Source organism: Chrysemys picta, chromosome 2 (assembly GCF_011386835.1).
Source record: "Chrysemys picta bellii isolate R12L10 chromosome 2, ASM1138683v2, whole genome shotgun sequence".
Classification (NCBI taxonomy): domain Eukaryota; kingdom Metazoa; phylum Chordata; order Testudines; family Emydidae; genus Chrysemys; species Chrysemys picta.
This window is the reverse complement of record NC_088792.1, coordinates 152,928,724-152,954,709: the sequence shown is the minus strand read 5'-3', so window position 1 is coordinate 152,954,709 and position 25,986 is coordinate 152,928,724. Positions and strand designations below refer to the sequence as shown.

The following is a 25,986-nucleotide window of genomic DNA, read 5'->3' as shown; positions in this document are numbered from 1 at the left end:
CAGCAGGTTTAATACAAACAACAGGAATGCACAAAATGCAATTAACCTGTGGAACTCAGTGCAGTGGGATGTTGTGATGCCCAGAAGTATAACTGGGTTCAAAAAGGATTACTAGATAAATTCATGGAGGATAGGTCCATCAATGGCTATTAGCCAAATGATCAAGGATGTAATCCCATTCTGTGGTTGTCCCTAAACCTCTGACTGCCAGAAGCTGGAGGGGAAGATAGGAGTGGATCACTCCCCTAAAATAGGATATTGTTCGCAGTAGGGCAGCACTTATGTTCCGAATCTAAGCTAGATACTGTAAGTGGAAGGAATATATGCTCTGAGAGGAATGGCTAGATAGGTGAACCCCAGTTGTAAGAGTCTCCATTTAATTGTGAATTATATTGTGACTGAGTTCATGCCCCTGGGTTTAGTGAGGGGGGACGTGCTTTGGTGCTCCCCCTGAGTGATACTGATAACCCAAACCCCAGAGCTAGGGAGAGGAGAGGATTCCCTAGCTACCCACCCTCCCCCGAGTGAAAGCGGAGTTAGTGACGGGTTATTTCCAAACCTGGAATCCAATGAGTCCCCACCCCTGAGTGAGGGCGTGTCCTGTCCTTATGTGTCAAGCCCAGCGGGGTTCCTGATTAGCTTCCCCGCCACACTCGAGAGCAGCGGACGCCAGGGCCTCTGGAGCAGCGGGTGAGTGGCCGGTTTTCCAGGCAGAGCTCCCCGCAGGCTTGCTGGGGGATAGGGACCCGCCTCTCCCCTGCTGCGGTTGGCGGCGCCCGGGCTCCCTAGCGCGCAATGGGGAACTCCGCTTCCCAAATGCGGCAGGGCAGCTCCCAGTCCCTCTCCTCGCAGCGCTGGGAGCTTGGGGACCCGATCCTGCGTCACAGGGGGCTTCGGGGTGGGAGCGCACCCGCGCCCCTGCCCCCTGTAACAAGCGATTGGAGGGGAGCGCACAGCCTGGCCCAGGGGCGCACAGCCCGAAGCGCTCTGCTAGCCCAAACGTGGTTCGGGGCCGGGGTGTTCTCCACCCTCTCCGCTGGCCAGACGCGTGGGAAAGAGGAACCTGATTCAGAGACACCCTCCACCCCCATCCTGCTGGAGGATGGTGAAAAGTTTACTCCCCCGCCTTCCCCCCTTCCGGTCGCAGCTGCTGTCCCGGGAATGGCCCAGCCCGCCTGGGCTGCGGGGTGGCAGCTTGCGTTTGGCTAGGCAGGCGGTGGGGAGTGGAGGTGGGTGGGGAGAAGGAAGGAGTCAGCCTCCAGGTAGGGCACCCGCTGCTGCTTCTAGTGAGCTGTGTGTGTGAGGAGGGGCTGGAAGGTGTCAGCTCTGGGAAGGAAAGGGGAGCTGGGGGCCAGATCCTGCTCTTGCTTACACAGTGTGACTGTGGCATCACCCCACTGAAGGCAATGAAATCATCCCAGAATGACCCCATCCGAACTGAGAGGGGACTGGCCCATTGCATAGGAAGCAGTTAATGGTGGCAGAGCTGGTTTGGAGGGTCTGTTTGAGGAGGTGGATATGGCAGACAAGAAGCATTACCTGTTAGGTGCCCCAGAGGGAGTGAACCTGGCATTAGCCACTGTTGGTAGAGAGGGGATGGACCTTTGGTCTGACCCAGTGTGGCCATTCTTATGTTCTTAAGCAGTCAAGCAAATCCTGCATCTGCTCTTCCCAGGTAGCTGATCCCTGAGACTTTCAGTGTTTCCATTACAAACCGTAGGCTAAGCCCTAACAATGCCATGGAAAGGGAAAATGCAGTTCCTGCTCTAATTCATTGATTTACACATTCAGCAAAATCCAATTATAGGAGTAAAATGCAGGTTTCTAAGTTTCGATGTGTACTTTCCCCTTTAAAAGGGCTTGTCTATATGGAGAAGTTATTCCAGAATAAGGCTGGGCATGAATTTAAAGTACAATAGCTATTCCAGAATAACTGCCTGTGTGGACCCACTCTTATTCTGGAATGAGCGTCTGAAGGAGAGCTTTGTCTGTCTGGCTCCAAAGCTTGTCTCTTGCAGGAACAGAAGTTGATCCAATAAAAGATATTGCCTCACCCCCCTTGCCTGGAATAGAACAGCAGGGTAGCTATTCTGGTCAATTTCACTGTGCAGAGGAGCTGGTAAGTGTGTGTATGCCTAGGCCTGGGTGTGTGATTCATTATAAAGTCAGAGATCTGAAACAGGCAACCTACAGCCACTTCCCCTTAAAATTCTATATGCTAATCCTGTAGCTGGATCTGCTAGCGTGGACTCTTGCATGCATGTTAAGTGGGGCTACGCTGGCATTGCAAGTTCAGGGGTTTGGCTCACTAGGGCCCCAATCCTGCAAACACTGAAGCCAATAGTCACTTTGACTTCAGTGGGACTGCTCATGATAGTAGAGCGTTAAGCAGGGACGAAAGCATTTTACAGGATCGGGCTTAGGGCTCTCGTAGAGCTGCCAACGTTGCCTTTGGTGATGAAATGATTATGGCGTTCCTGATTATCTTTTGGGTGGGATAGTGAAAGTGGAATCTTAAATATTCAGGCTAAACAGCAAAACATCTGTGTTTGGTGGGAGGAGCTATCACAAAAGTGTTCTGTTGGATTTTCTGCTTTGTTTACCAGGCACCAAAATCCTACTATTGTTTTTCAGACAAATTTTCCATTGGGGCTGGTTCTTCTCTCATATCTATTTAAGCGGTTAGCTTTGATCAAGACACTGATGTAAATCAGGAGTGAAAGTGAGAGGAGAACTGGTTCCATTTAGTTCAATAGGACAGAAGTTCAGTGGGAACTTTGACTGAATACAGGGCCTGAATCACCAATGACCTACACCATGTGGTTTCAATTACACTGGTACAGAATGGATGGACCATACTTCCATTTTGATTTGGTAGCATTTTATACCCATTTTTCACAGATGGAAATGGTGAATCAGGCCCAAAGTCAGCAGGATTTGCCCTCTAATTTTTATTTGCTTCAGACCTGACTCTGGATCATTTCAGACAGAATTAAAAATCATTCTGAAGGGACTCTAGCAACCGGTTACAGACCAAGTTAGATTCCAGGCAGTGTCTCTGAAGGTTTCAAAAATGCATAATAAACTTCAGTGGGCGCTGTCAGGAGCAGTTGCCCTAGATCTTGTGGGGATGTCTCTGCCTTGTGTTATTCGGGGTTTTTTTTTTTTTTTTTGGTCATTTATTTTTAGGCTGTCTTCCCCTACGTCTCTGTTTATATAAGAAAAATTCTGCCTTTGTTATTTCCTCTAGTCAATTTGAACACACGCATCTATGTTACTCCTACTTCTGGATACAAACAACTTGAGCAGTACAGTGGAGGCGGAAAAACCTCTGTGGAACTTCAACGTTGTTTTTTAATTCATGTCTTGCTAAAAGGGATGAAAGCAACTCAAATCAGGCTCTACATTTGGATTTTTAGTCTTGCAAAACCCCATACCAATTGAAAATTTCCTTCAATTTACTTTTAAAATGCACAGAAATGTTAACTTAAAACAAAAATCAACGCTTCCTCCCTGAAACATTTGCAGCCCAGGGACACTTAGCCAAAGTGAAACTGACTCCACTGGTTCCTCTCCACTTGCACAATGAAAAATAGATCAATGTGGTCAGACAGTGAAAAGGACGTTCTGGGCTTGACTCTCTACTGCTTTGCACTTTGTGTAGTCACATGCACCAGTGCAAAGTGCGTGTGAGTGTTACCAAATCAATGGTAGCAGTCTACACCCGCTTTGTACCAATATAAATTACCTGCACGAGGTGCAAGTCAATGGAGAATCAGTCTCCAGATTACTAAGGGCATGTCTTCACTGGCAACGTTCAAGCACTGCCATAGCACAGCGCTGGGAGAGAGCTCTCCCAGTGCTCTTAAAAAAAAAAAAAAAAAAAAAAAACCCATCTCCACAAGGCGTGTAGCTGCCAGCACTGGTGCACTGTCTACGCTGGCACTTTACAGCACTGAAACCCCCAGCACTCAGGGGGTGTTTTTTCACACCCCTGAGCGAGAAAGTTGCAGTGCTGTAAAGGGCCAGTGTAGACAAGCCCTCAGAGTGTAAGGTGAAGTCGGTGGCACTTGTAACTTCTTGAGTGGGCGCTCTATTGTGCATTTAATCAATAGCACTTGGAGATAGGCTTTTTTAATTCTGAAAACTGTGGATAAATTAATTCTCTTCTGTCGGGTTTCATTCATCTATTTTCCATCTCATTCAAAAATCTCTGAAAGTTTTTGTCCTGCATGATCATCGGTCCAGCCCATCTCCTCCTCTGCTAGTGTCCATAGGCTCCCAAGTCCCATTTTCAAAAGTGACTTGGTCACTTAGGGCCCTGACTCCCATGGTCTTTCAACGCAGTGAATGCGTTACATTGAAAGTTGATTGGACTCAGTGTCCATGTCTCTTTTGAAAATAGCACTTAGGAGCCTAAATGGTCATGTACACTGCAAAAAAAAAAAAAAAAAAAAAAAAAAAAAAAAAAAAATTAAATCTCACGACAGCAAATCTCAGAACCTGGGTCAGCTGACTCAGGCTTGTGCTATGGGGCTAAAAATAACACTATAGACGTCCCTGCTCAGGTTGGAGCCCAAGTCTGAAACCCTGTGAGGTGTGTGGGTCTCCGAGCCTAGGCTCCAGCCCAAGTGAGAACATCTCACTACTGTTTTTAGCCCTATAGCAGGAGCCTGAGTCAGTTAACCCATGCTCTGAGGCTCACTCCTGGGTTTTTTTATTTTTTTGCAGTGCAGACATACCCGAAGTCACTCGGGTGCTGTGGAAAATTGTACTTAGCGTACCTGAATGCAGCATGACCTTCCTTCTGTTACCTTTGTCCCATCTGCTCCTAAGCTCTTCAGAGCTGTCTCTTTTTTTTGGGGGGGGGGCCTAACACTTTGTTGGATGCAGCATAAATGATTCATTTAACAATGCAGCTAAGTAAGAACATAAAACTCTTGCCGTTACTTCTCATGTTCATCTGTCAACACATCTTTCCACAGAAGTTGGTCCAATAAAAGGTATTACCACACCCACCTTGTCTCTCTTCCGCAGTAACTTCATGTGTAGTTCCACTGTGCCAAAAGAGCCATTACAAAGATGCTGTAGGCAACTCTGCTCCCACCTGAAGTGAGATGTTGTCTGCACAGCTTTGCTCCGCTAACTACCGTAACTGATTCTCCAACTGGAACAAGGGTTTTGCAACAGGTGGTATGCTATGGCTGGCCTGCATTTTCAAGTGTCTGCTGGTTTGGGTTTTTTTTCCTGAGTGCCCAAATTGGGGCACTACTTGTTGCCTAATTTTCAGAGCTACTGGGCACCCTTGCCTCTCATTGAAATTAATTGGAGATATGGGTGTTCAGCACCTTTCAAATCAGGCCTTGAGAGAAGTTGTCTCAATTGGAGTAGCCAGAAGCTGAGACCCCCAAAGTAAGTGGACACTCTGGGGAAAACTGAGGTCGAAAATATTGATCTCTCAACTTGTCATTGTGCAGGGACACCTTTCAGGGTTTCGGGTCCATGTAGAAAGACAAAATGGGAGATTTTTTTTTTTAAATGATCTGGCATTAATATTGTAACTTCCCCAGCTCTTGATAAACTGAGTGACACGATCATACATAGGTGCAATAATAGATAACTTACACTAATAAACATGGGAATGCCAAGCTTGTCTGAATGGAAGGTCTAAAATGAGGGAAATGGAGAATGTCACAACACAGAATCCTAGAAGTGTAGGACTGGAAGGGACTTCAGTAGGTCACCTAGTCCAATCCCCTGCACTCAAGGCAGGACTACATAATAACTAGACTATTCTGGACAAGTGTTTGTCTAACCTGTTCTTAAAAACCTCTAAGAATGGAGATTCTACAATGTCCCTGGGCAATTTGTTCCAATGCTTAACTACCCTGACAGACATTAGAAAAAACTTCCTAACCAAAATCTCCCATGCTGCAATTTCAGCCCATTGCTTCTTGTTCTATCCTCACAGGTTCAGGAGAACAATTTTTCACCCTCCTCCTTGTAACAAACTTTTACATACCTGAAAACTGTTATCATAAGCCCCCCAAGTCTTATCTTCTGCAGACTAAATAAACCCAGTTTTTGCAATCTTTCCTCATAGGTCATGTTTTCCTGACCTTTACTCAATTTTGGTGCTGTCCTATGGACTTTCTCCAGTTTGTCCACAGCTTTCCTGAAATGTGGTGCCCAGAACTGGACGCAATACTCCAGTTAAAGCCTAATCATCACGGTTAACTCTTCCTTCAAGCTGTCATGGTCAATATTGTATATGTCTGCAATAACTATGGAACCTAAGAAGAAAGAGAACATTCAGCTAGCTTTACATGGGCCAGATCCTCCACTGGGGTAAATCAGGTAGCTTAGCTGCATTGACTTTAATGGAGCTACCACCAGCTGAGGATATGGGTTCTTATGTCTCAACTCCTAGTCTTTCCTCCTTGTAATCTAGTGTTTCTTAATAATCCGGCACATGGGGATTCTTACTTCTCACAAACACCAACAAAAGTCACAGCTGAATCAAAATTGCTGAAACAGCATAATACCACAGCACTCCTAGGTTTGTAACAGTCACATGAAATGACTCCGGGGGATAATTCTGCTGCCTCTGCAGTAGCTCCATTGAACTTCAAGTGCTATTCACCATAAAAATAGTAGCTCTTGACATTGACAAGATGTGAGTTCTTGTTTAAAATGCATGGGCCAAATTGTGACTCTTTTCCTTTTCCCTGTCCCATCAGCTTGAATAAGTGAGCATGGGAAAGGCTCTTTATAGCTTTTGATTATGTTCATTTATAGTTTTTAGGCTTCCTTAATTAAAACAGAAATAAATATGTGCATAAAAACTGGACTCTGAGAAATGGCAAATAAACTGTCTATGGAATCTTCAGAGCTTTAAAAGCAAGTTCCAGCTGTGGGTTTTCATGGAATTATGTATTCTAACTGCAAATACGCAGACAAAGTGTGTAGAACACTGAGCCTTTTAAAGGAGATAGTAATTAAAACCAGAAGGGTAAATCCTATACCTAAATATCTGAATCCTAAATTAGAATTTTTCCCAGATCTCTGGATAATTTAGTTAAAACTGAGCAAAAATTTCCAGCTGAAACTCTTTTTGGCAAGAATTTCAGATTCGCTGATACCCAAAACATTTTGCAAATTTGTGTAGATACTGCTGAATTGTTGGTTTGCTCCCTCTGTCCCCTCCCCTCAATCAAATGTATTGTTTTGACACTTTGAAATGAAATACTTCAATCTTTTTGGTTTGAAACTACTTTGTTTCTCAACTTTAATTTTATTTTGTAAAAATTAAAAAATGTCTTCAGCTGGTTGAAATTAAAATTGAATGGCTAAGCAGCAGTTCTGCACAAAAGGACCTGGGGATTACAGTGAATGAGAAGCTGGATATGAGTCAGCAGTGTGTCCTTGTTGCCAAGAAGGCTAACGGCATATTGGGCTGCATTAGTAGGAGCATTGCCAGCAGATAGAGGGAAGTGATTATTCCTCTCTATTCGGCACCGGTGAGTCCACATCTGGAGTATTGCATCCAGTTTTGGGCCCCCCACTACAGAAAGGATGTGGACAAATTGGAGAGTCCAGAAGGGGGCAACGAAAATGATCAGGGGACTGGAGCACATGACTTACGAGGAGAGGCTGAGGGAACTGGGCTTGTTTAGTCTGCAGAAGAGAAGAGTGAGGGGGGGGATTTGATAGCAGCCTTCAACTACCTGAAGAGGGGTTCCAAAGAGGATGGAGCTCAGCTGTTCTCAGTGGTGGCTGGCAGATAACAGAAGAAGGAGCAATGGTCTCAAGTTGCAGTGGGGAAGGTCTAGGTTGGATATTAGAAAACACTATTTCACCAGGAGGGTGATGAAGCACTGTAATGGGTTACCTAGAGAGGGGGTGGACTCTCCATCCTTAGAGGTTTTAAGGCCTGGCTTGGCAATGCCCTGGCTGGGATGATTTAGTTGGTGTTGGTCCTGCTTTGAGCAGGGGGTTGGACGAGATGACCTCCTGAGTTCTCTTTCCAACCCTAATCTTCTATGATTCTATGAAATGATGTGTTCGTTATTATTTGTATTGCAATAATATTTATCAGCCCTAGTCATGGATCAGGACTCCATCGTGTTCGGTGCTGTACAAATCCAGAACTACAAAGGCAATCCTTGTCCAAAAGAGCTCATTAGGGTGAAGGAAAGAGGTTGTACTGTAAATTGCAGGCATCAAAAGATAGGATTGTCAAAGAAACCTAACGCAGTTAAGCACCCGACTCCCAGATGAAATTTCATGTTTCTCTGGCAGTCCCACCCTTTATATTTATCAGAAACCAGCATATGTTTAGAGTGGTTAAATCTGATATTTGAAGTCATGGATATCTATAAATATCCAAATGTGGTAAGTATCGCTGTAATTCTTAATCTGCTTTTGACTGTTAATAATAGTTGTTTGTTCAGTACAACTCAGATGTAAGTAGTTATCTCAAAGGTGAATGTAACCCACTGTAACAAGAATGTTGGTGGACAGTTACTGCCGTTTGCCTTGAAGAATGAAGCAGTTATGTTATTTCTTTACAGTGTCAGGAAGAACCAGCCCCACTGATTTAAGTCACCTTTGGATAGAAGCAGAGAGGGCGAATTCTGTCAATTATTTTCTAGGACACTTCCTTTTTATCAACACTCCCTCTTTTTTTTTTTATTGCAGATAATCTGTTTGGGTACCTTGACGTTAAAATATTAACTGAATACTATGGCAAAGGTGAGTGTGTTTGCTTCCAGGTACCAGGCAGTGCTAGGTAGACTCAGTTCCTGCATTGACTACATTTATCTGATCAGTGCAATTGTATTTACTTAGATAAATGATGTAGCAAGAAGAGGCTAGCACTGCCTGACACAGTGGGAAGGACTCATTGCTGCCTACTTCCTCATACTATAATGTGGATATACAGATTACTGAAGTTAATCTACTAATGGCCAGGTCTTGCACCAAAATCAATGAGCTTTGCTATCGGCTGGAAAAGACGTCAAGAGGTCGCTTAGTCCTATGACAGTAAGCACAACAGGTTCCTCAGAATTCTACAGTTCCCATCCAAGTTGTATCCAGCTATTTGTGGAAAATGCCTAAGCTTCTCCTGCCAGATAGCTCCTGTTCAGACATTAAGGCCCAGATCCTCAAAGGTATTTAGGCACCTATTCCCATTTATTTCAGTGTGAGTGAGGTGCCTAAATACCTTTCAGGATGGGGGCCTAATGGCCTTATGCACTGAGCATTGAAGTTAATGGAAAGACTCTCATTGTTCAGTGGGAACAGAAGCAAGCAGCGTGAGTCAGTGGATCTGGCCCTGGATTGGGTTTCAAGATCTGGGTTCTAATCTCTCTGACATGATCAAGTCACACCGCCCCGTGCCTCTGTTTCTCCATCTGTAAAATGGAAAGGGTGGTATTTGCCCACCGTTGTAAAAGTGCCATGTAGGAGCCTTATAGGGAATTGCTTCTTTCATGATGATCTGGATAACTATTGATAATAAAGGGAGAAGCCACAACTGGGTTTAACAAAGGCATCAGATTGGCAGGCCAGGAGAATGGAGTCCTTTATTGAATTGCAGAACAAGTACAGTGCAGGCAGCAGCCAGGGGTTTCCCATGCCAATGTGGCTTAATCCTCAATTGAAAGAAATGCGCCGCCACCCCCCACCGGAGTGTCTCTCTTGCAGGGGGAGGCGACGGCTTAGGGCAGAATGGAAGCTTGTCTCTGCAGTCAAAAAAGCTAAACATGTTAGGACCCACTAGGAGAGGGATAGATAATAAGACAGAAAATATCATAGTGCTGCTATATAAACCTATGATGGGCCCACACCTTGAATACTACGTACAGTTCTTGTTGCCTCATCTCTAAAAAGATGCATTAGAATTGGAAAAGGTACAGAGAAGGGCAACAAAAATGATCAGGGGGATGGAACAGCTTCCATATGAGGAGAGAGTAAAAAGACTGGGACAGTTGGACTTGGAAAACAGATGACTGATGGGGTATGATAGAGGTCTATAAAATAATGAATGGTATAGAGAAAGTGAATAGGGAAGTGTTATTTACGCATTCACATAACTCAAGAACCAGGGGTCACCCAATGAAATTAACAGGCAGCAGGTTTAAAACCGATACACACGTGTTTCTTCACGCAACACACAGTCAACCTGTGGAACTCCTTGCTAAGGGATGTTGCGAAGGCCAAAAATATAACTGGATTCAAAAAAGAATTAGGTAAGTTCATTGAGGATAGGTTCATTCATGGGTGTTAGCCAAAGATGGTCAGGGATGCAACCCCATGCTGTGGGTGTCCCTAGCCTCTGTTTGTCGAAAGGTGGGACTGGATGACAGGCGATAGATCACTTGATAATTGCCCTGTTCTGTTCATTCGTTCTGAAGCATCTGGCTTTGGCCACTGTCACAAGACAGATTACTGGGCTAGATGGACCATTGGTCTGACTCAGTCTGGACATTCTTATGTAACCTGCTGTACGGCTAAATAGACTCTCACTTTATCTAAACATGAACCCCTTCCTCAGTTTTCTAACTGGTCTCCCCCCAGGAGAATCTGTATAGAACTGGGATTTTTCATGTGTTCTTCTCTGGTTCTGTCTTTAACAATTGATGTTCTGTATCTTTAGGTTGGAAACCGGGGCACAATCAAAGCGGCCTTGGGCTTCAGGGCAGAGGAAGATGCACAGAAGTTAAGGAAGGCCATGAAGGGGCTTGGTGAGCTTGTATTTATTTTTATGCCTCTAACCCTCTCGCCTCAGAGTGCCAGCATCCTGCATGTCGTACAGCTCACTAGAGCAAAAGTTTGGTAACTTGTGTTTCTCTACTGACTCCTGGTCCTCCTCCCCACAAGCTTTCTACAAACAGGAGGTGGGGATCACCTCATCCAGTCATGAAATGCAGCCGCTTCTGGGGTGGAACAGGGCAGCTGTTATGCAGTATATAACACTATAAGGCAGCTTTGGCACAAATAAAGAACATTATCCAAATGGAAGGAATTTCAATTTAACACTATCTGAGCAGAGGGAATTTAAAGGGGCAAAATGTCATCCCCAGATTGGGAAAGGATAGCACTGCCTCCAACCCTACAGGAAGCGGGTGGAGTTTTTGTTTTCTGGATGTTTGATCATGGAGAGCAGCTGAAGCCTATCTGTCTATCACTATAATATCTCAGCTGCTCATTCACACATGGATAATAAATCTATCCCCACAGCACTCCTGCAAAGTAAGGAAGCATCATTATCTCCAGTCTCCAGATGGGGGAACTAAGGCACAGAAAGGGATGCAGGGATTCCTTCCAAGGTCACCCAGGAAATCTGTGGCACAGCTGGGAACTGAACCCAGCTCCAAGCCCTTTAACCGCAAGACTGTCTTTAATCAGCCTATGATTTGTCTCTCCTGGAATAGGGTGCTCCCAACACCCTATTAGGGTACTATGTCAGGACTGCCTCTGTGGGAAGAGGGCTCGCTTGTAAACTGTCATCTGTTTTCTTGGAGGTCTCCATCCAACTGACGGCTGGGCCCAAGTAAAACGCATTCCTAACAAGGGGATGCTAAAGAGCTTCTGGGTGTGCAACCCACTGACAAGTGAAAGTTATAGGGCACCCTCCATACCCGATCCTCAGAGGATGGGGGTCAGTTACAGCCCCACCAAGGGAACCCTGTCTCTTTAAAGAAAGCTAGCACCATATGCTTTCCTTTGGAGGTTCCCCGGTTCAATCCCCGATATGTCGGCCAAGATGGTAGCCCAACACATGTGGTCTAGTGCTGGTTCTCTAGTGCCGTAGAAAATCAGATTTTAGAAGGAATAAAAATGGTTTGTGTCACACCTGGCAAGTCAGCTGAGTTGCCTGGTTCAAAATTAATACTTTGTTAATATTATAAATATCTGGCTGGCTTTCCGGTGTCTCCCCCAGGTACAGATGAAGATGCCATTATCGATATCGTGGCCAAGAGGAGCATATTCCAACGTCAGGAAATTTTAATCGCCTATAAATCCACTATTGGCAGGGTAGGTAGCCTCTGAATTTGATGATTATGATCTAGACAATTCCTGGACTACATAACTTGTCTGGAAAATTAATGACTTCCCTCATTCAGTTGTGGAGAGGCAAGACACAACTTTTGCTGGCCTTAGCATAAAGCTCACTGCAATCTCCGTTCACTTCAGTGCAGTTGCTTGTCCAAAGAAAATTGTAAGGTACCCGTTAAGATTATCCTCCAAAATGTAGCAGAAATTTGGTCAAGGAATCTATCTACACGCTTGCCTTTATGCTGTCTAGTGGATGATCCTTAATACCACATGGCACTGATGTAACGAATCATACCCGAGATTATATTGCAAGTGACTTTTCCTGTGACACTTGGCACAACTGGTACCTAACAATCCTACGGTGACCATCCAAGTTGTACCCAGCTGTTCAGTGAGAATGACTAAGTTATGACTGTTCCACCCCTGCTTATGGACTCTTCTGCCATATAACTTCTGTTTACGTATTCGATGCCTTGCCCATTGACCACTGAAGTCTATGGAAAGACACTTGTTGAGTTTAATGGGCTTTGGATCAGACCTTAAAGCCCAAATCATCAAGTCTCCACTAATTTTCAGGGTTTTGGAGGTTTTTTGACATCGGAGTTCAATTTTTTCAGAGGTGCTGAGTACTAACACCCCCAAAACTGAAGTCAAGGTGAGCTGCTGGTATCTGGATGCCCAGCAAGCTCTGGATCGCAAGCTGAGCACTCCAATTTCGTGGATCCTCTGGCCTATGCCCATGGTGAGAAGGGCTGCTGAATGTCCAGCTCCCCTGACACCAAGGGGTTAATGGTTGAATCAGTTTAACTTGCTTAACCTGATATTAAAGCCTTACCTTTTATCTTGTGTAAACATTCTGAGCACATGCTGCTTGTTTGTTGAGCAGGCTCTTCTGTGCCTGTAAAGAAAGCGGTTACAGGGAAACAGATCTGTTCACTGGAGGCCACTGCTAATAAAACTCATGGCAGTGTGAACTACTGACCCACCTTAATAGTCACTTGCACACCTGGTAATTCACCCCACTATGCCCTACCCCTCATGCTCCATCCATTAACAAGCAAATCAACCACGCTTTTCAGTCTGATTCACAGGCTTCAAAGAGTGTGACAAGCATTAAGAAAACTAGCCTAGTTTCCAAATAAGGGTCACATTGCAGTGATCTGTTTAAAGGTGTGTTTTTGTGTTGGTTGGGGGTTTTCTGTTTGTTTTTGTTTTAAATTCTTCCTGCTTTTTATGGTGCCTTTCATCTGAGGATGCCAAAGCCTTTTAAAAACCCATTAATGAATCAGTCCTCGTCATACCCCGGTAAGCTTTGTGTATTCTGTTTAGATGGATTAAAAGAAGGCACCAAGAAGTGAAGTCCCTTGGGAGGGCTTCCAGAATGATCGGCCTTACAAAGCCGACGAAAATATTTATTCTAAGGCCTGGTCCACACTAGAAGAGTTATATGGGTACACCTTATGTCCTTTAGAAATGTATCTTTTATTGATAGTTATACCAGTGTATGCAGTAGTGTGGACTCAGTTATACCAGTATTATTATTATTAATGTGTATTATTGTAGTCTTAGGAGCCTCAATCATGTGCTAGGTGCTGTACAAACACAATAAAAAAATGTCCCAAAGAGCTTACAGTATAAAGGTAACCTTTGCTTACTGAACCAGAAACAGCTATACCAGACTAAACACCTTTATACTGGTCTACCTGCATCCCCAGTGGGAGGTGGGGGCGGGTTGTACCACTAACTATACTGGCATCAGGGCCGTCTCAGGCTTTTTTGCTGCCCCAAATGGCGAAGGAGAAGGAGGGGGGGGGAAGCCACGATCGGCGGCACTTCGGTGGCAGCTCAATTGTGCCGCTTCATTCCTCGACAGCAATTCGGTGGCGGGTCCTTCACTCAGAGAGGGACTGAGGGACCCGCCACCGAATTGCCGCTGAAGACCCGGACGTGCCGCCTGCTTCGTTCGCTGGTGTCTGGAGCCGGCCCTGACTGGCATAGATAAAGTGGCATATCTTTCTAGTGTGAACTAGCCCTGAGTTGCTGCCCACGTTCTCCTTTGCCAATCCCCACAATGATTAAGAGCAGAACGTGGAGCGAAAATGGCTTTAGATAGAAATGTTAAACACCCACGTTAACAAGTGAATGGCGAAGCTGCTAAAATCAGGCATGGATGATGTTGGGAGAAGATGTGAAAAATAGCCTCTCAGGTGTATCCTATCATTCCCAAACCAATCTCTCACGTAGGGTTATTCATCAGTAGAGATCAAAGCGCTTCACAGTCGTTAGTGTGTTTATTCCCACAACACCCTGAGGAGGCAGGGCAGTGCTATGATCCCTGATTTACAGTTGGGGAGCTGAACTCAGAGAGATTGAGGTCTTGTCTACACTACAGATGCTATGGCTCTGCAGCTGTGCCCTGTAGTGTAGGCCCTTGCTACAGCGACGGAAGGTTTTTTTTAATTTACCCCTGTGAGAGGCAGTAGCTAGGTCAAGGAAAAATTCTTCCGTTAGCCAGGTGGAGACACCACTAGGTTTAGGTCAGCTTCACTACCTCTCTCAGGGGTGTGAATTTTTCACACCCCTGCGTGACATAGCTAGGTTCAACCTGTACTTCAGGTGTAGATCTAAGCCACTTGCCCAAGAGGATGCAATCTGTGGTGGAGCAAGGGATTGAACCTGGTCTCCCAAGTCCTAGGCTAGAGCCCTAACCACTGGACTAGCTGACTGCAGAGCAGGAGTTAGATAGGATGTACTGGAATTACCAGAGTTGGAATTCAGCCAGGAGTTTTGTATAGAGTAGCAGGGGTGCTGGAACAATTTGTATAGCGGGGGTGCTGAAAGCCATTGAATCAAACTGTAAATCCTGTATATGATGGAAACCACTTCAAGCCAAGGGAAGCGGCAGGATGCCCAGCACTCCTAGTTCCAGCACCTACATAGAGGAGTGGGGCTTTTTGTTCTCATGACTATTTATCACCTTCCCTGGTTTTCTAGGATTTGATTGGCGATTTGAAGTCTGAGCTGAGTGGGAATTTTGAGAAGGTGATAATTGGATTGATGACTTCCATCACACTGTACGATGTGCAGGAACTGAAGAGGGCCATGAAGGTTGGTAAATATTCACTGACGTTACCAAAACACCAGTGAGTTCAATATGTGGCATGAATTAAACATTTCCCATGCAACTTCTCCCGAGGGAGAAAGAAAGAATGTGCGACAGGGTGCTAGTCATGTCACTTAACACAATTCTGGAAGGTGCTCTCTGCTACTAAGCTAATGAGGGTTGTATAAGAACCTGAATAGAACGTTTCAGAGTGGTAGTTGTGTTAGTCTGCATCAGCAAAAAGAACAGGAGTACTTGTGGCACATTAAAGACTAACAAATTTATTTGGGGCTAAGCTTTTGTGGGCTAAAACCCACTTTATCAGATGCATGAAGTGGAAAATACAGTAGGAAGATATATATACACACAGAGAACATGAAAAGATGGGGGTTGCCTTACCAACTCTAACAAAACAAATCCATTAAAGTGGGCTATTATCAGCTGGAGGAAAAATCACTTTTGTAGTGGTAATCAGGATGGCCCATTTCAAACAGTTGACAAGAAGGTGTGAATAACAGTAGGGGGGAAATTAGCATGGGGAAATAGTTTTTAGTTTGTGTAATGTCCCATCCACTCCCAGTCTTTATTCAGGGTTTTAGCCCATGAAAGCTTATGCCCAAATAAATTTGTTAGTCTCTAAGGTGCCACAAGTACTCCTCGTTATTTTTGCTGAATAGAACGTGTGCATTAAATCTTCAAACACTTTCTGGACTGTGTTCTTCCATTTTGTTCTACTGTGCGAGAAGAAAATGAACATGGTGATGTGTTAGGTATAAGACAGCTAGATTGTTAAAAGTTGCAATATGAATTACTTTCACACTAAGGGCCATTCATACGTCCTTTATCCTGCTACCCATTTGCAAAATTGGGTTTGACACTGAAAGAGGTACACGTTCTCTGCACTAAGAATGGCCACACTGAGTCAGATCAGTGGTCCATCTAGCCTAGTAAACTGCCTAATGACAGCAGCTGATGAAAGATGCTTCATAGGGAATGAACCGAACAGGGCAATTTCAAGTGACACGTCCCCTGTTGTCCAGTCCCAGCTTCTGGCAGCCAGGGGTCTAGGGATGCCTGGAGTATGGTCATCCCTGACCATCTTGGCTAATAGCCACTGATGGACCTTTCCTCCAGAAATTTATGTGGTTCTTTTTTTAACCCAGTTATACTTTTGGCCTTAAATAGCCTAGCATTTGTATAACACTCTGCATTTTCAAAGCACTTTACAAACATCTAAAGCTGCTCGGGAGCTTTTTAACAACACTTTTTTTTGTTGGAAAATGCAGACTTGTCCAAACCAAATATTTTTGTGGGAAGGGTCTGCTTGGATGAAAAGGTTTCTTGGGTCCATGATGGAATGTCTGGTGAGAAAACTAGTCGATAACCTAAGATGTGAGAGACCCAGATTGATGTTTCTGGCCTGAATTATACATAACAGGGATTTGAATTTGGGTCTCCCATTTCAAAAGTGAGTGCCTTAACCCCCTGGCTGTTTTGGGGTGAGTGGGGTATCTGTGCCTCTCTGCTTCTTTGTAAAAACTCTCAAATGGTCTCAGTTTCATCCTGTTGCATAATGGGACTTTAAAAAAAAAAAAAATTAAATCTCAGTCTTTCATGAGACACCCAGCTCTACAAACAAATATCACCTCATTGCATGAAGTCTGTAATGTATCCCCATTTAACAAGTGGTGAAACGGAGGCAGAGAAACTAAATGACTTATCCAGACAGGGGGGAGTGCTCATCAGATCCTGGACTATTACTCGAGAGAGTTGATTCTCAGTCCTGTGTTGCCATCAAGGTGCCTCTGTTTGCTGGTAGATTGGAAGCAGCTTTCATCCTGATTCTCTGTTCCGCGTTTAGGGTGCGGGGACAGACGAGGGCTGCCTGATCGAAATTCTGGCTTCTCGTTCCAGTGAAGAAATCCAGCGCATTAATGAGACCTACCATCGTCGTAAGTAGTATAAATTATGAGATGCTATGATGTTATTGCATTGAGAGTAACCTGTACTGGGAGAACAAGTGGGGAAGCTTGCATGAGGTCCAAATATGTCCCAGATCCAGGAAAGCACTTTGGCATGTGCTTAAGTTCCACTGATTAAGCACATGTGTAATAGATATGGTAATGTCCTGTAATATCTTTGGGAGATCTCACTGTATTAAGTTTATGTATCATTGTGGGCCAGGGATTGTATGCAATTCCATGGGCGAGGATGACCACCGTCTTCCTGGAACTAACAGTGGGAGGTAAATTCACCTGGGTTATAACACCTCCAGAGAGGTACCACAACCTGGAGATGCTTGCATATACTGCATTGAACTGGATTCTCCAGAGACCAACAGACAAAGAAAGGACTTTTGGGTAAATAACGTGAGTTTAAACTCACTCACGACCAGGGGCGTGTGCAGAAATTTAACTTCGACCCCTTTTGGGTCCGGAAGGAGCTTGCTCTCCATACAACTGTGGCCCCAGGGCTGGAGGAGTTCTGTGCCCCTGATGATTATTGGGGGGTGGGGGGGGGAGGAGGGTCCATGTCCCTGTTTGCCACTCCCCCCCCCCCCCCTCGTGCACGCACCTGCTCGCAACTTTGTTTCTGATCTAGTAAATGGACAGGACTTTCTATCTAAGGGTGGCCCCAATCTTTCCTTCAAAGTTCCAATCCTTCCTAGGAATTTGGCCTACTGAGGCCCCATAAGACTGATGGGTGACCTGGTAAGATTTTTAGCATGTGCAGAGGAATTCTTATTATCTTTAATGCTTTCACATTAAGAATAAATGTGCTTGCTTAGGAAAAGCTGTGTGGTGACTTATAACTGTGGACAATTGCCACAGTTCATAGCCTTTGGGGAGAAAGCAAAGTACAGATGCAGGTCTGTTCAGGGAGTCTGGCTTGCTGGGGAACTCGCAGTGTAGCCAGGGAGCTGTGCAGCCTGGAAAAATCCCTGTCAGGAGGGAGAGAGACATGCATCTCGGCACTAGAGAGGTGATGACTGGGGAGCCTAGAGTTGGTGCCTTTGCTGAACATGGAGGGGGAACATGGGTGCGGTTGCCCTGAACAGTGACAACATACTTAAAGCTAAATATGTGTTTAGGGATCCTTTCCCGAACCAAGGCTTAAATCACTTTCCTAAGGCTGCCTAGTGATTTATTGGCAGAAGAAGCTAGAGAAATTCCCACCTCCTCTTGACCCCAAAAACATTTAAATTTTCCAGCCAGCAAATGGGGAAAAACACAGTTTTTATTATTAATGGTTAAATACTGTATGCACTACGTATGTTGATCTAGAGGTAGAAGATATTTGTGAAAGTGTGCGCACACACACCTCTCTCTCTCTCTCTACCTCTAAAGATTTAAAAACAACCCGCTCGGCCTTTTAAAAACTATCCTATGAATGGTATCTTACCCACCCCACTCGATTTCTCCAATAGCTCTCGCTGCTAGCAGTTCAACCAAACAATAACTGAACAATCAGAGACATCTTGTGAAACTAAGAAGCATCGTAGTGAGAGCAAGAGACTGGGTATTGCGATACCTTCTTTCTGTCTGCCTTTAATTTGATCGTGACCTAGTGTGCTTGCATAATTTATGCTCAGTGGACAGAGACTTAAGCCTTGTCTAAACACAGAGAGGGTGAAATTCTGACAACACTGAAGTCAATGGCTCAACTCCTACTGACATCAAAAGAGTCAGGATTTCACTCAGAAGTTGTACTGGGATCCTGGTCTGTCACTAGGGCCCCTAGATGTGGCAATAATACAAATAATAATGGTCAAAACTGCTTTTAAAAATGGACTTAAACTGGTTCAAATCCCTGTATAGACAGAAGTTTTAAACTAGTTTGTCTCCTTTTTCAGCTTGTGTCTATATATTTATAGATGGTGGCTTGTAGTGGTCCCTTCGTTTCAGGCTCGGAGGGAGGCCACTCTGCCTCACTACGTAGCTAACCAACTATAATCCAGGGTTCAAGTGATAAGTGTCTCCATACAGAGGTTTGCACCAGATTAACAAAACGCCTTTAGTTAAACCAGTGCAACTTTGTGTGTGGAACAGGCTCAGATTTATTTTAGAGAGAATGATCCAGATTGGCTTCTCCTCCCTTACAACTGTGTAACTCTGTTGATTAATTTCACATACACTGGCCTAAATCCAGAGCAACTCCACTGAAGTCACTTACACTGGTGCAAAGGGAGAGAAGAATAAGATCCAGGGTCAATGTGGCAATTCCTAGGAAAGCAGGTTCAGAAATTGAGGGACAGACGCATAATCCAGACACCTAGGTCACGGCTGGACATGTAGAAGACTTCTCTAAGATGAACAGTGTTTAGGTGCTGAACTTTCTCTCTGTTTAAAAGCAAGTATCCACATATGTCTGTGCTCTCTTGCTAGAATATGGAACTACCCTTGAGAAGGACATTGTCTCAGATACATCTTCCATGTTCCGCCGCGTGCTGGTGTCTCTAGCTACAGTAAGTCCAGTTTAAGAAAAACAGTCTGGTTCTTGTTGCTGTTGAACAAATCCTCTAAGGGCAGGTCTCCACAAGAAACGGACAGCTGTCTAACTATATTGCTCACGTTGAAAAATCACACCCCTGAGCGACACAGTTATACCAACCTAACCCCCAGTGTAGACCGTGTTATGTTGAACGGGGGTAAGAGGGGGTTTCACCTGTCGACATAGCTACTGCCTCTTGCAGAGGTAGATTAATTACGGCGACAGGAGAAGCTCTCTTGTCGGCGTAGTAGCGTCTTCACTAAAGCAGTACAGCACCTTGTTTTAGTGATGAGGTTTCTCTATACTCAGTACCGTGAATGCCTGATTCTCTTCTCTGGGCACGTCTTTGCTACCCGCCAATCCGGTGGGTAGGAATCGATCTATTAGGGATTGACTTATCGCATCTAGTGAAGACGCGATAAAATCAATCCCCGATGGCTCTGCCATCGACTCCGGAAATCCACCACGACAAGAGGCGGAAGCAGAGTCGACGGTGGCATGGCAGCGGTCCACTCGTTGCCGTCCTCACAACCAGGTAAGTCGACCTAAAATACGCAACTTCAGCTACGCTATTCACGTAGCTGAAGCTGCATATCTTAGGTCAACCCCTAGCCTCTCTTACACTGACGTAGGTCAGGAGTAGCACAGTGGAAGTCAGTGGAGTTACACCAGTGTAAAAGAGATTAGACAGAGTTGTATTAAATACTAGTACTAATCCTCCCTCTCATCTGGTTCCTTCTCCTGCTCTCTGGTTTGGAAGTTGCTCCTTTTTATCCCCTTCCTAGGCATCCTTCCCCCTCTCCTACTGCACAGCCTTCCCCTGCTGATCTCCTGCAGGACTCCCTCCATGCCCTCTTGCATTTCAGCTGGTATCTGTGTATCATATTGGTTTGACCCGAAGGGCAGTCTGCTTAGGGGGTGGGCCGGGGTGGGGCAGGAGTGTGTGTGAACACCATGTGCTTTCTTAGGGCCCATGGCCCCCACTGACATCAGATGGAGTTGAGTCCTCAGCCCCTCTTAAAAATAAATAAAATCAGGCCCTTAAATAATATTTCAGAGCTTTCTCCACCACCCCTCTTGCAACACTCTGTTGCATAATTGCAGCTGCTTACTCATTATATATGCTTGGTAACTCGTTTCAAACAGCAAGCTTGCTGGACTCTTTCTATTTGCCCCTCCAAAAGACTGAGTTTAACACAGCCCTCTTGTGTTTCTGCAGGGAAACAGGGACCAGGGAAACTATGTGGATGAAGGCCTTGCTCAGCAAGATGCCCAGGTCTGTAGCTCTTTGTACTCTTTAAGAAAAATCTGCCCCACCGTTGTGGATGTTTGCTGAACCTCCGGTCCTTCCATCCATTGTTTTTTAAAGGCCAGTGAAAGTCCTCAACCATTTAGCTGGCAACTTTGTAGTGGACTGGACTGGGACCCAGAAGATCTGGGTTCTAGTCCTGACTCTGCTGCTGGATGACCTTGAACAAGTCTCTGCACCTCAGTTTCCCCATGTGTAAAATGGGATAATGATCTTTTTGGAAGACCCAAGCTCTCTGGCTTTACTTGAGCTTTTGGGCTAACCCTTATTTCATATGCTTGATTCTTTCTAGTGCTTGTATGAAGCCGGGGAGAAGAAATGGGGGACAAATGAGGGACAATTCCTGACTATCCTCTGTTCAAGAAACAGATCTCACTTATTAAAGGGTAAAAGTCTCAGCAATTTTCTACATACTTTTTTTTTTTAAAGCACCTTTTTAGGTACATCTCTTGGCAAATAGAAAGGCACAGGCAGAGTCTTCTCAAAGGCACAGGCAGAGTCTGGTCTTATGTATCTACTTCAGAGTATTTTAATATAGGAACCTATTCTTGTGAGCCTAAAAGGAACTCGAGAGAGACCAGAATTAACTTGTATGGATCACCTATGCTCCAGTCTTTATACCAGAGGTAGTAAATTGGGACTTTGGCAACAGTTACCAAGGATAGAAGTAAGTTTCTGGCCAACATTCCCCCTACAGGGAAGAAAGACAGGCACCATTCTGCTGGATCAGAGGTTCTCAAACCGTGATCTGTAGTGATCTTGTTAAAACGAGGAGTACTTGTGGCACCTTAGAGACTAACAAATTTATTTTGGCATAAGCTTTCGTGGGCCAAAACCCACTTCATTGGATGCATGCAGTGGAAAATACAGTAGGAAGATAGTTTTTACTTTGTCTAATGACCCATCCACTATTTCCCCAGGCTAATTTTTCCCCTACTGTTACTCACACCTTCTTGTCAACAGTTGGAAATGAGCCGTCCTGATTATCACTACAAGTTTTTTTTTTTCTCCTCTGATAATAGCCCACCTTAATTGATTAGTCTCATTATAGTTGGTATGGCAACACCCATTTTTTCTGTTCTCTGTGTGTATATATATCTTCCTACTGTAATTTCCGCTGCATGCATCCAATGAAGTGGGTTTTAGCCCACGAAAGCTTATGCCCAAATAAATGTGTTAGTCTCTAAGGTGCCACAAGGACTCCTCATTCTTTTTGCTGATACAGACGAACACGGCTACCCCTCTGAAACCAGTGATCTTGTTAGTGGCTCTTGCAGAGCTGGCTGGTTGGAATACTGCTGGCGAAATGGCAAAGCTTCCCTTGTGGCAGAATGTTGAACCAAGTGGGAAAGTTAAGCAACTCAACTTGACCCCATTAAGTAATAATTCATGACCCTGTTACCAGCAGTTGTTGACTGACCAATTAGAAAACTGATGATCGTTAAAATGAAGATAAACTGAATGGTTTCCAGGACAACTGCAATTGTCTACCATTTAAAAAAGAAAGGCAAAATGTGCATATAAAGTACTCAGTTGCTTGACCTGGCAAACTGGTCCTTGATGGTTAAGTCTTTGTAGACAGCACCAACAAATCTTGCTCAATGACTTTTCATTAGTGTGTGTCCTTTTCTAGTCTTTGATGAATACAGAAAGATCGCTAAGAAGGACATTACAGAAAGCATTAAATCTGAGATGTCGGGGGATCTCGAAGATGCCTTATTAGCTGTGGGTGAGTATTCTGGTTTTAAATTTAGGGTTGTTTAGTTACACAACAGACTGTCGGGGTGTAGAATGGGAAAGGATCGCTTCTGTCAGCCTCGAGCACAGAAGCCATGGAGTTGAAGCTTGTTTAATTTTCAAATCCATAGGTAGTCCCTGAAATAGAGGAGGATGGGAGCGTGGACAGGGATGAAATGCAAGGAGCCTGTCATGTGTGCAAAATCACTTTCTCCATTGCAGGAGACGCTAGTGTTTTAGCTAAAGTATTAAGCTTGTTTCACCTTGGCATAGCGAGACATCCATCTTTAGCCGTGCTGTGTCTCTTGCCAACTGTCTTCACAGAGCAACGTGCAGGGGACACGCTTTGTTGATGGCCAGTAACTGTCTCCGTTCTTGGCACAGGTCACACTGTTTTACCCCTTGCAAATACGGCAAGTGGCTGTGAACAAGATGGCAAAAGTTCCACTGCTTCCACACTCATTGTTTACCTTTGCTACCAGGTGCTAAGGGTGTTGACACTTCTCAAAGAGCATTGCAAACTTTAAACAAGTGGCTGAACTGTGATGGACAAGACTTCAGGTTTATTTGAAGGGGCTCATTCTTTTGCATTGCCCTTGCTGTATTTATCAGCTTGTCCAGTGGCCTCTAAATCCATACCTTGGAGCTTCTTGGACTAATAGTCAGGGATGTGCACATTTTGGCCCCGATTCTGCAAATGGATCTGCAGACAGAGCTCTGCATCCGCCACTAACCTTCCATACAGATCTGATGGGAGGTTTAAGCAGTAACTGCAGCCTTGAAACTGAAAGATTTGGAAAATCTCCCTTGTTCTTTTCTCTTCACAGTAAAATGCATAAGGAATAAGCATGCATACTTTGCCGAAAGATTATACGGTTCCATGAAGGTAAATAGCTTTTGTGTGTATGTGGTCCCCCCCGCCCCCAATTAAATATAGAGGCATGCTAAAATAAATAGCAGCTGGATTTAATACTGCAGGGGGAGAGGAGAGAGGGCAGCAACCCAAGCAGTTCATAATCATCATGGATCTCCTCTCCTCCTTTGCTAAGGGACAAAATTGGCATTGCCCCATTATATGCTGAAAATAGGGAACTCTGTCACACTCAATGCAAAATGCTTTGAGCTAATTTTTCACCCAGAAAGTATGGATGAAACCTTGGCCATTAACAATGATTTACCCATAATGCACAATATTTGTACAAGGGTTGCTTTTTTCTTTAGGGTTTAGGGACGGATGACGATACACTCATTCGAGTGATGGTGTCACGGTGTGAAATTGACATGTTGGATATCAGGCACGAATTCAAGACGATGTACGGGAAATCTCTCTACTCCTTCATCCAGGTAAGCTTTCCTTTCCTAAAAACCATGGTCTTGCTGCACACAGCATCAGCCACTTTCCCCCTCTATTCTGACCAGTGACTGGTCCACATTTTTCAAACAAGAAGCTATTATTCTTGAACAGCTTTTTGGGGGGGGGGGGTGAGAGGGGGACAAAGTGTATGAAATTGTCAATTCTTGATGTATATTTTTGTTTTTTCACCAGGCATTCAAAAAAAAATCAAAATATTTTTGAAAATGACCAGGGAGAAGGAAAGAGGGAAATACGCAATAAGTGAAAAATCAGAAAAGAAATTCAGAAAACTTCCAAAAAGGATTGAAAAATTGGGTCCCATCTCAAACCTCACAAAATTTAAACTTTAAAACTTTTTTTTTGCCTTATATTTTAAATTTTGATCCAGCTCTAATCCTGACTTGCATTGCCCTTACAAATTTTGGTGTTAGGATTGTTTAACTGTTTTCCAGTAATGTCAGTCTGCCTGGTCTGGTGATGAATACTAAGATAATACAATCCAGCCCCTTTGTACTGGCTATCCAAGTGAGATTTCTGCCCTCACCCTCTGAGTTGGATCTGAAGCATAGCTTAATGTCTTGTGGACAGAGGATGCTTATTTGTCGACCTTATAGAACTATAAACTGGGAGTCTTAGAAACATTGGCTTGGATTCCTCAAAGGGTTAATGGGCAGGTTTTTTTGTTTTTCTTTTTTTAATCTCAAAGAACTCCTGTAGTTGGATTTCATATTTTAATACTGTAGTGGTTTTTCATTCGATTGATCCTTGTTGCTTGATTTGTTTTAATCAACTTTGCATTTTCAGTTGGATAAAGTATTAACTTAAAATGGTTGTGGGATGTTGTCGCACACGGTAATAGCTCCTGCATTCCCCCTCACTGCATTTTAGTGGTGGGCAATGCGTCCTTATACATGATCAATGTGTGTCAGGTACTCTGGGATGAAAGGTGCTCCTTAAATGTTATCAAACATTAAGTTGGCAAAGAAATACAAAATCACATGGGGACAACTACAATCATCTCAAACTGGTGTAAATGATCCTGTACAGCCTTTTCTGGGAACACTTGCTGCACGTCTAATCATGTCTCTCTCGCCTCTTCTTTCTTTCTTTCTTTCTTTCAGGGAGACACTTCAGGAGACTATAAGAAAGTCCTACTCTTGCTCTGTGGCGGTGAAGACTAAACCATGTACAACTCATTGTCGGGGGAAGAGAAGAAATAGATCACGAGATTTTTTTTTTTTTTTTTTTCCCCAAATACCTTTAGATAGTGCTATTAGAATTGACTTAGGCTAGTCGATGCCAATTGCCTCTTATGATATGATATGCTTTTATTTGCTCCCATTGACTTTGCCAGGTGCAAAACTGGACCCTCTCTCTGGCCTTGGACAAGTCACTTTGCCTCTGTGTTCCATTGTCTTTATGTTCCCTTCTTCAGAGGAGGGTTGTTGGCAGGAAGTCCAAGCACTACAACAATCTGCTGCTCAGTAAGAAGAAACCACTCAGCCTTATCACTACAGCAGGTTCACACATGCCCTCTGGCTTTACCATAAAAATGGCTCGCTGGCCAGTGCTCACTTTTTTCAATGTAATAAACCAATCATTTCTTTACTTTGAATTCCAAAAGGTGTCTTTTCTGAATGAGATGAAATCGCATAGGTGCACTGCACTGGTTTAGCGAGGCTTGTGTTTACTTGCCCCTCCCACAACTTCACATGAGCTGCCTCTCCAAAGTGTGGTCTGGACTACCCCCGCCACAGCAAAACCCAGGGGAGTGTCCTTGGGAAGAAGAAGCCTTCATTACCAGGAGAGGGGAGAAATGGGGTTTATCTTTCTTGCAAAATAAGGGTGGAAGGAAGACCTGCCTAAAACTCCCCTCAGATCAGCTAAAGTCAAGGCTCCCACAGGAAGATCCTGTGTTTCAGCAGTAGT

The 25,986-nt window shown here is 44.4% G+C and overlaps 1 protein-coding gene across 3 annotated transcripts; it reads left to right on the top strand.

Annotated features, from left to right (window-relative positions):
• The first annotated feature begins 586 nt into the window (after positions 1-586).
• Positions 587-25,665, top strand: ANXA4 (annexin A4). Of its 3 annotated transcripts, XM_024105607.3 has the most exons (14): positions 603-690; positions 2,019-2,119; positions 8,701-8,754; positions 10,661-10,748; positions 11,948-12,042; positions 15,058-15,171; positions 17,028-17,118; positions 19,552-19,631; positions 20,877-20,933; positions 21,259-21,352; positions 22,600-22,695; positions 23,531-23,589; positions 23,925-24,047; positions 25,179-25,665. In XM_024105607.3, the coding sequence occupies exons 3-14, from the start codon at positions 8,746-8,748 to the stop codon at positions 25,236-25,238; spliced, it is 966 nt and encodes a 321-aa protein (XP_023961375.1). In that variant the 5' UTR covers positions 603-690; positions 2,019-2,119; positions 8,701-8,745; the 3' UTR covers positions 25,239-25,665. The 3 variants fall into 3 exon arrangements, with proteins under 3 accessions (XP_005285267.1, XP_023961375.1, XP_023961376.1); XM_005285210.4 differs by lacking the exon at positions 2,019-2,119 and having other exon boundaries at positions 587-690; XM_024105608.3 differs by lacking the exons at positions 2,019-2,119; positions 8,701-8,754.
• The last annotated feature ends 321 nt before the right edge of the window (positions 25,666-25,986 follow it).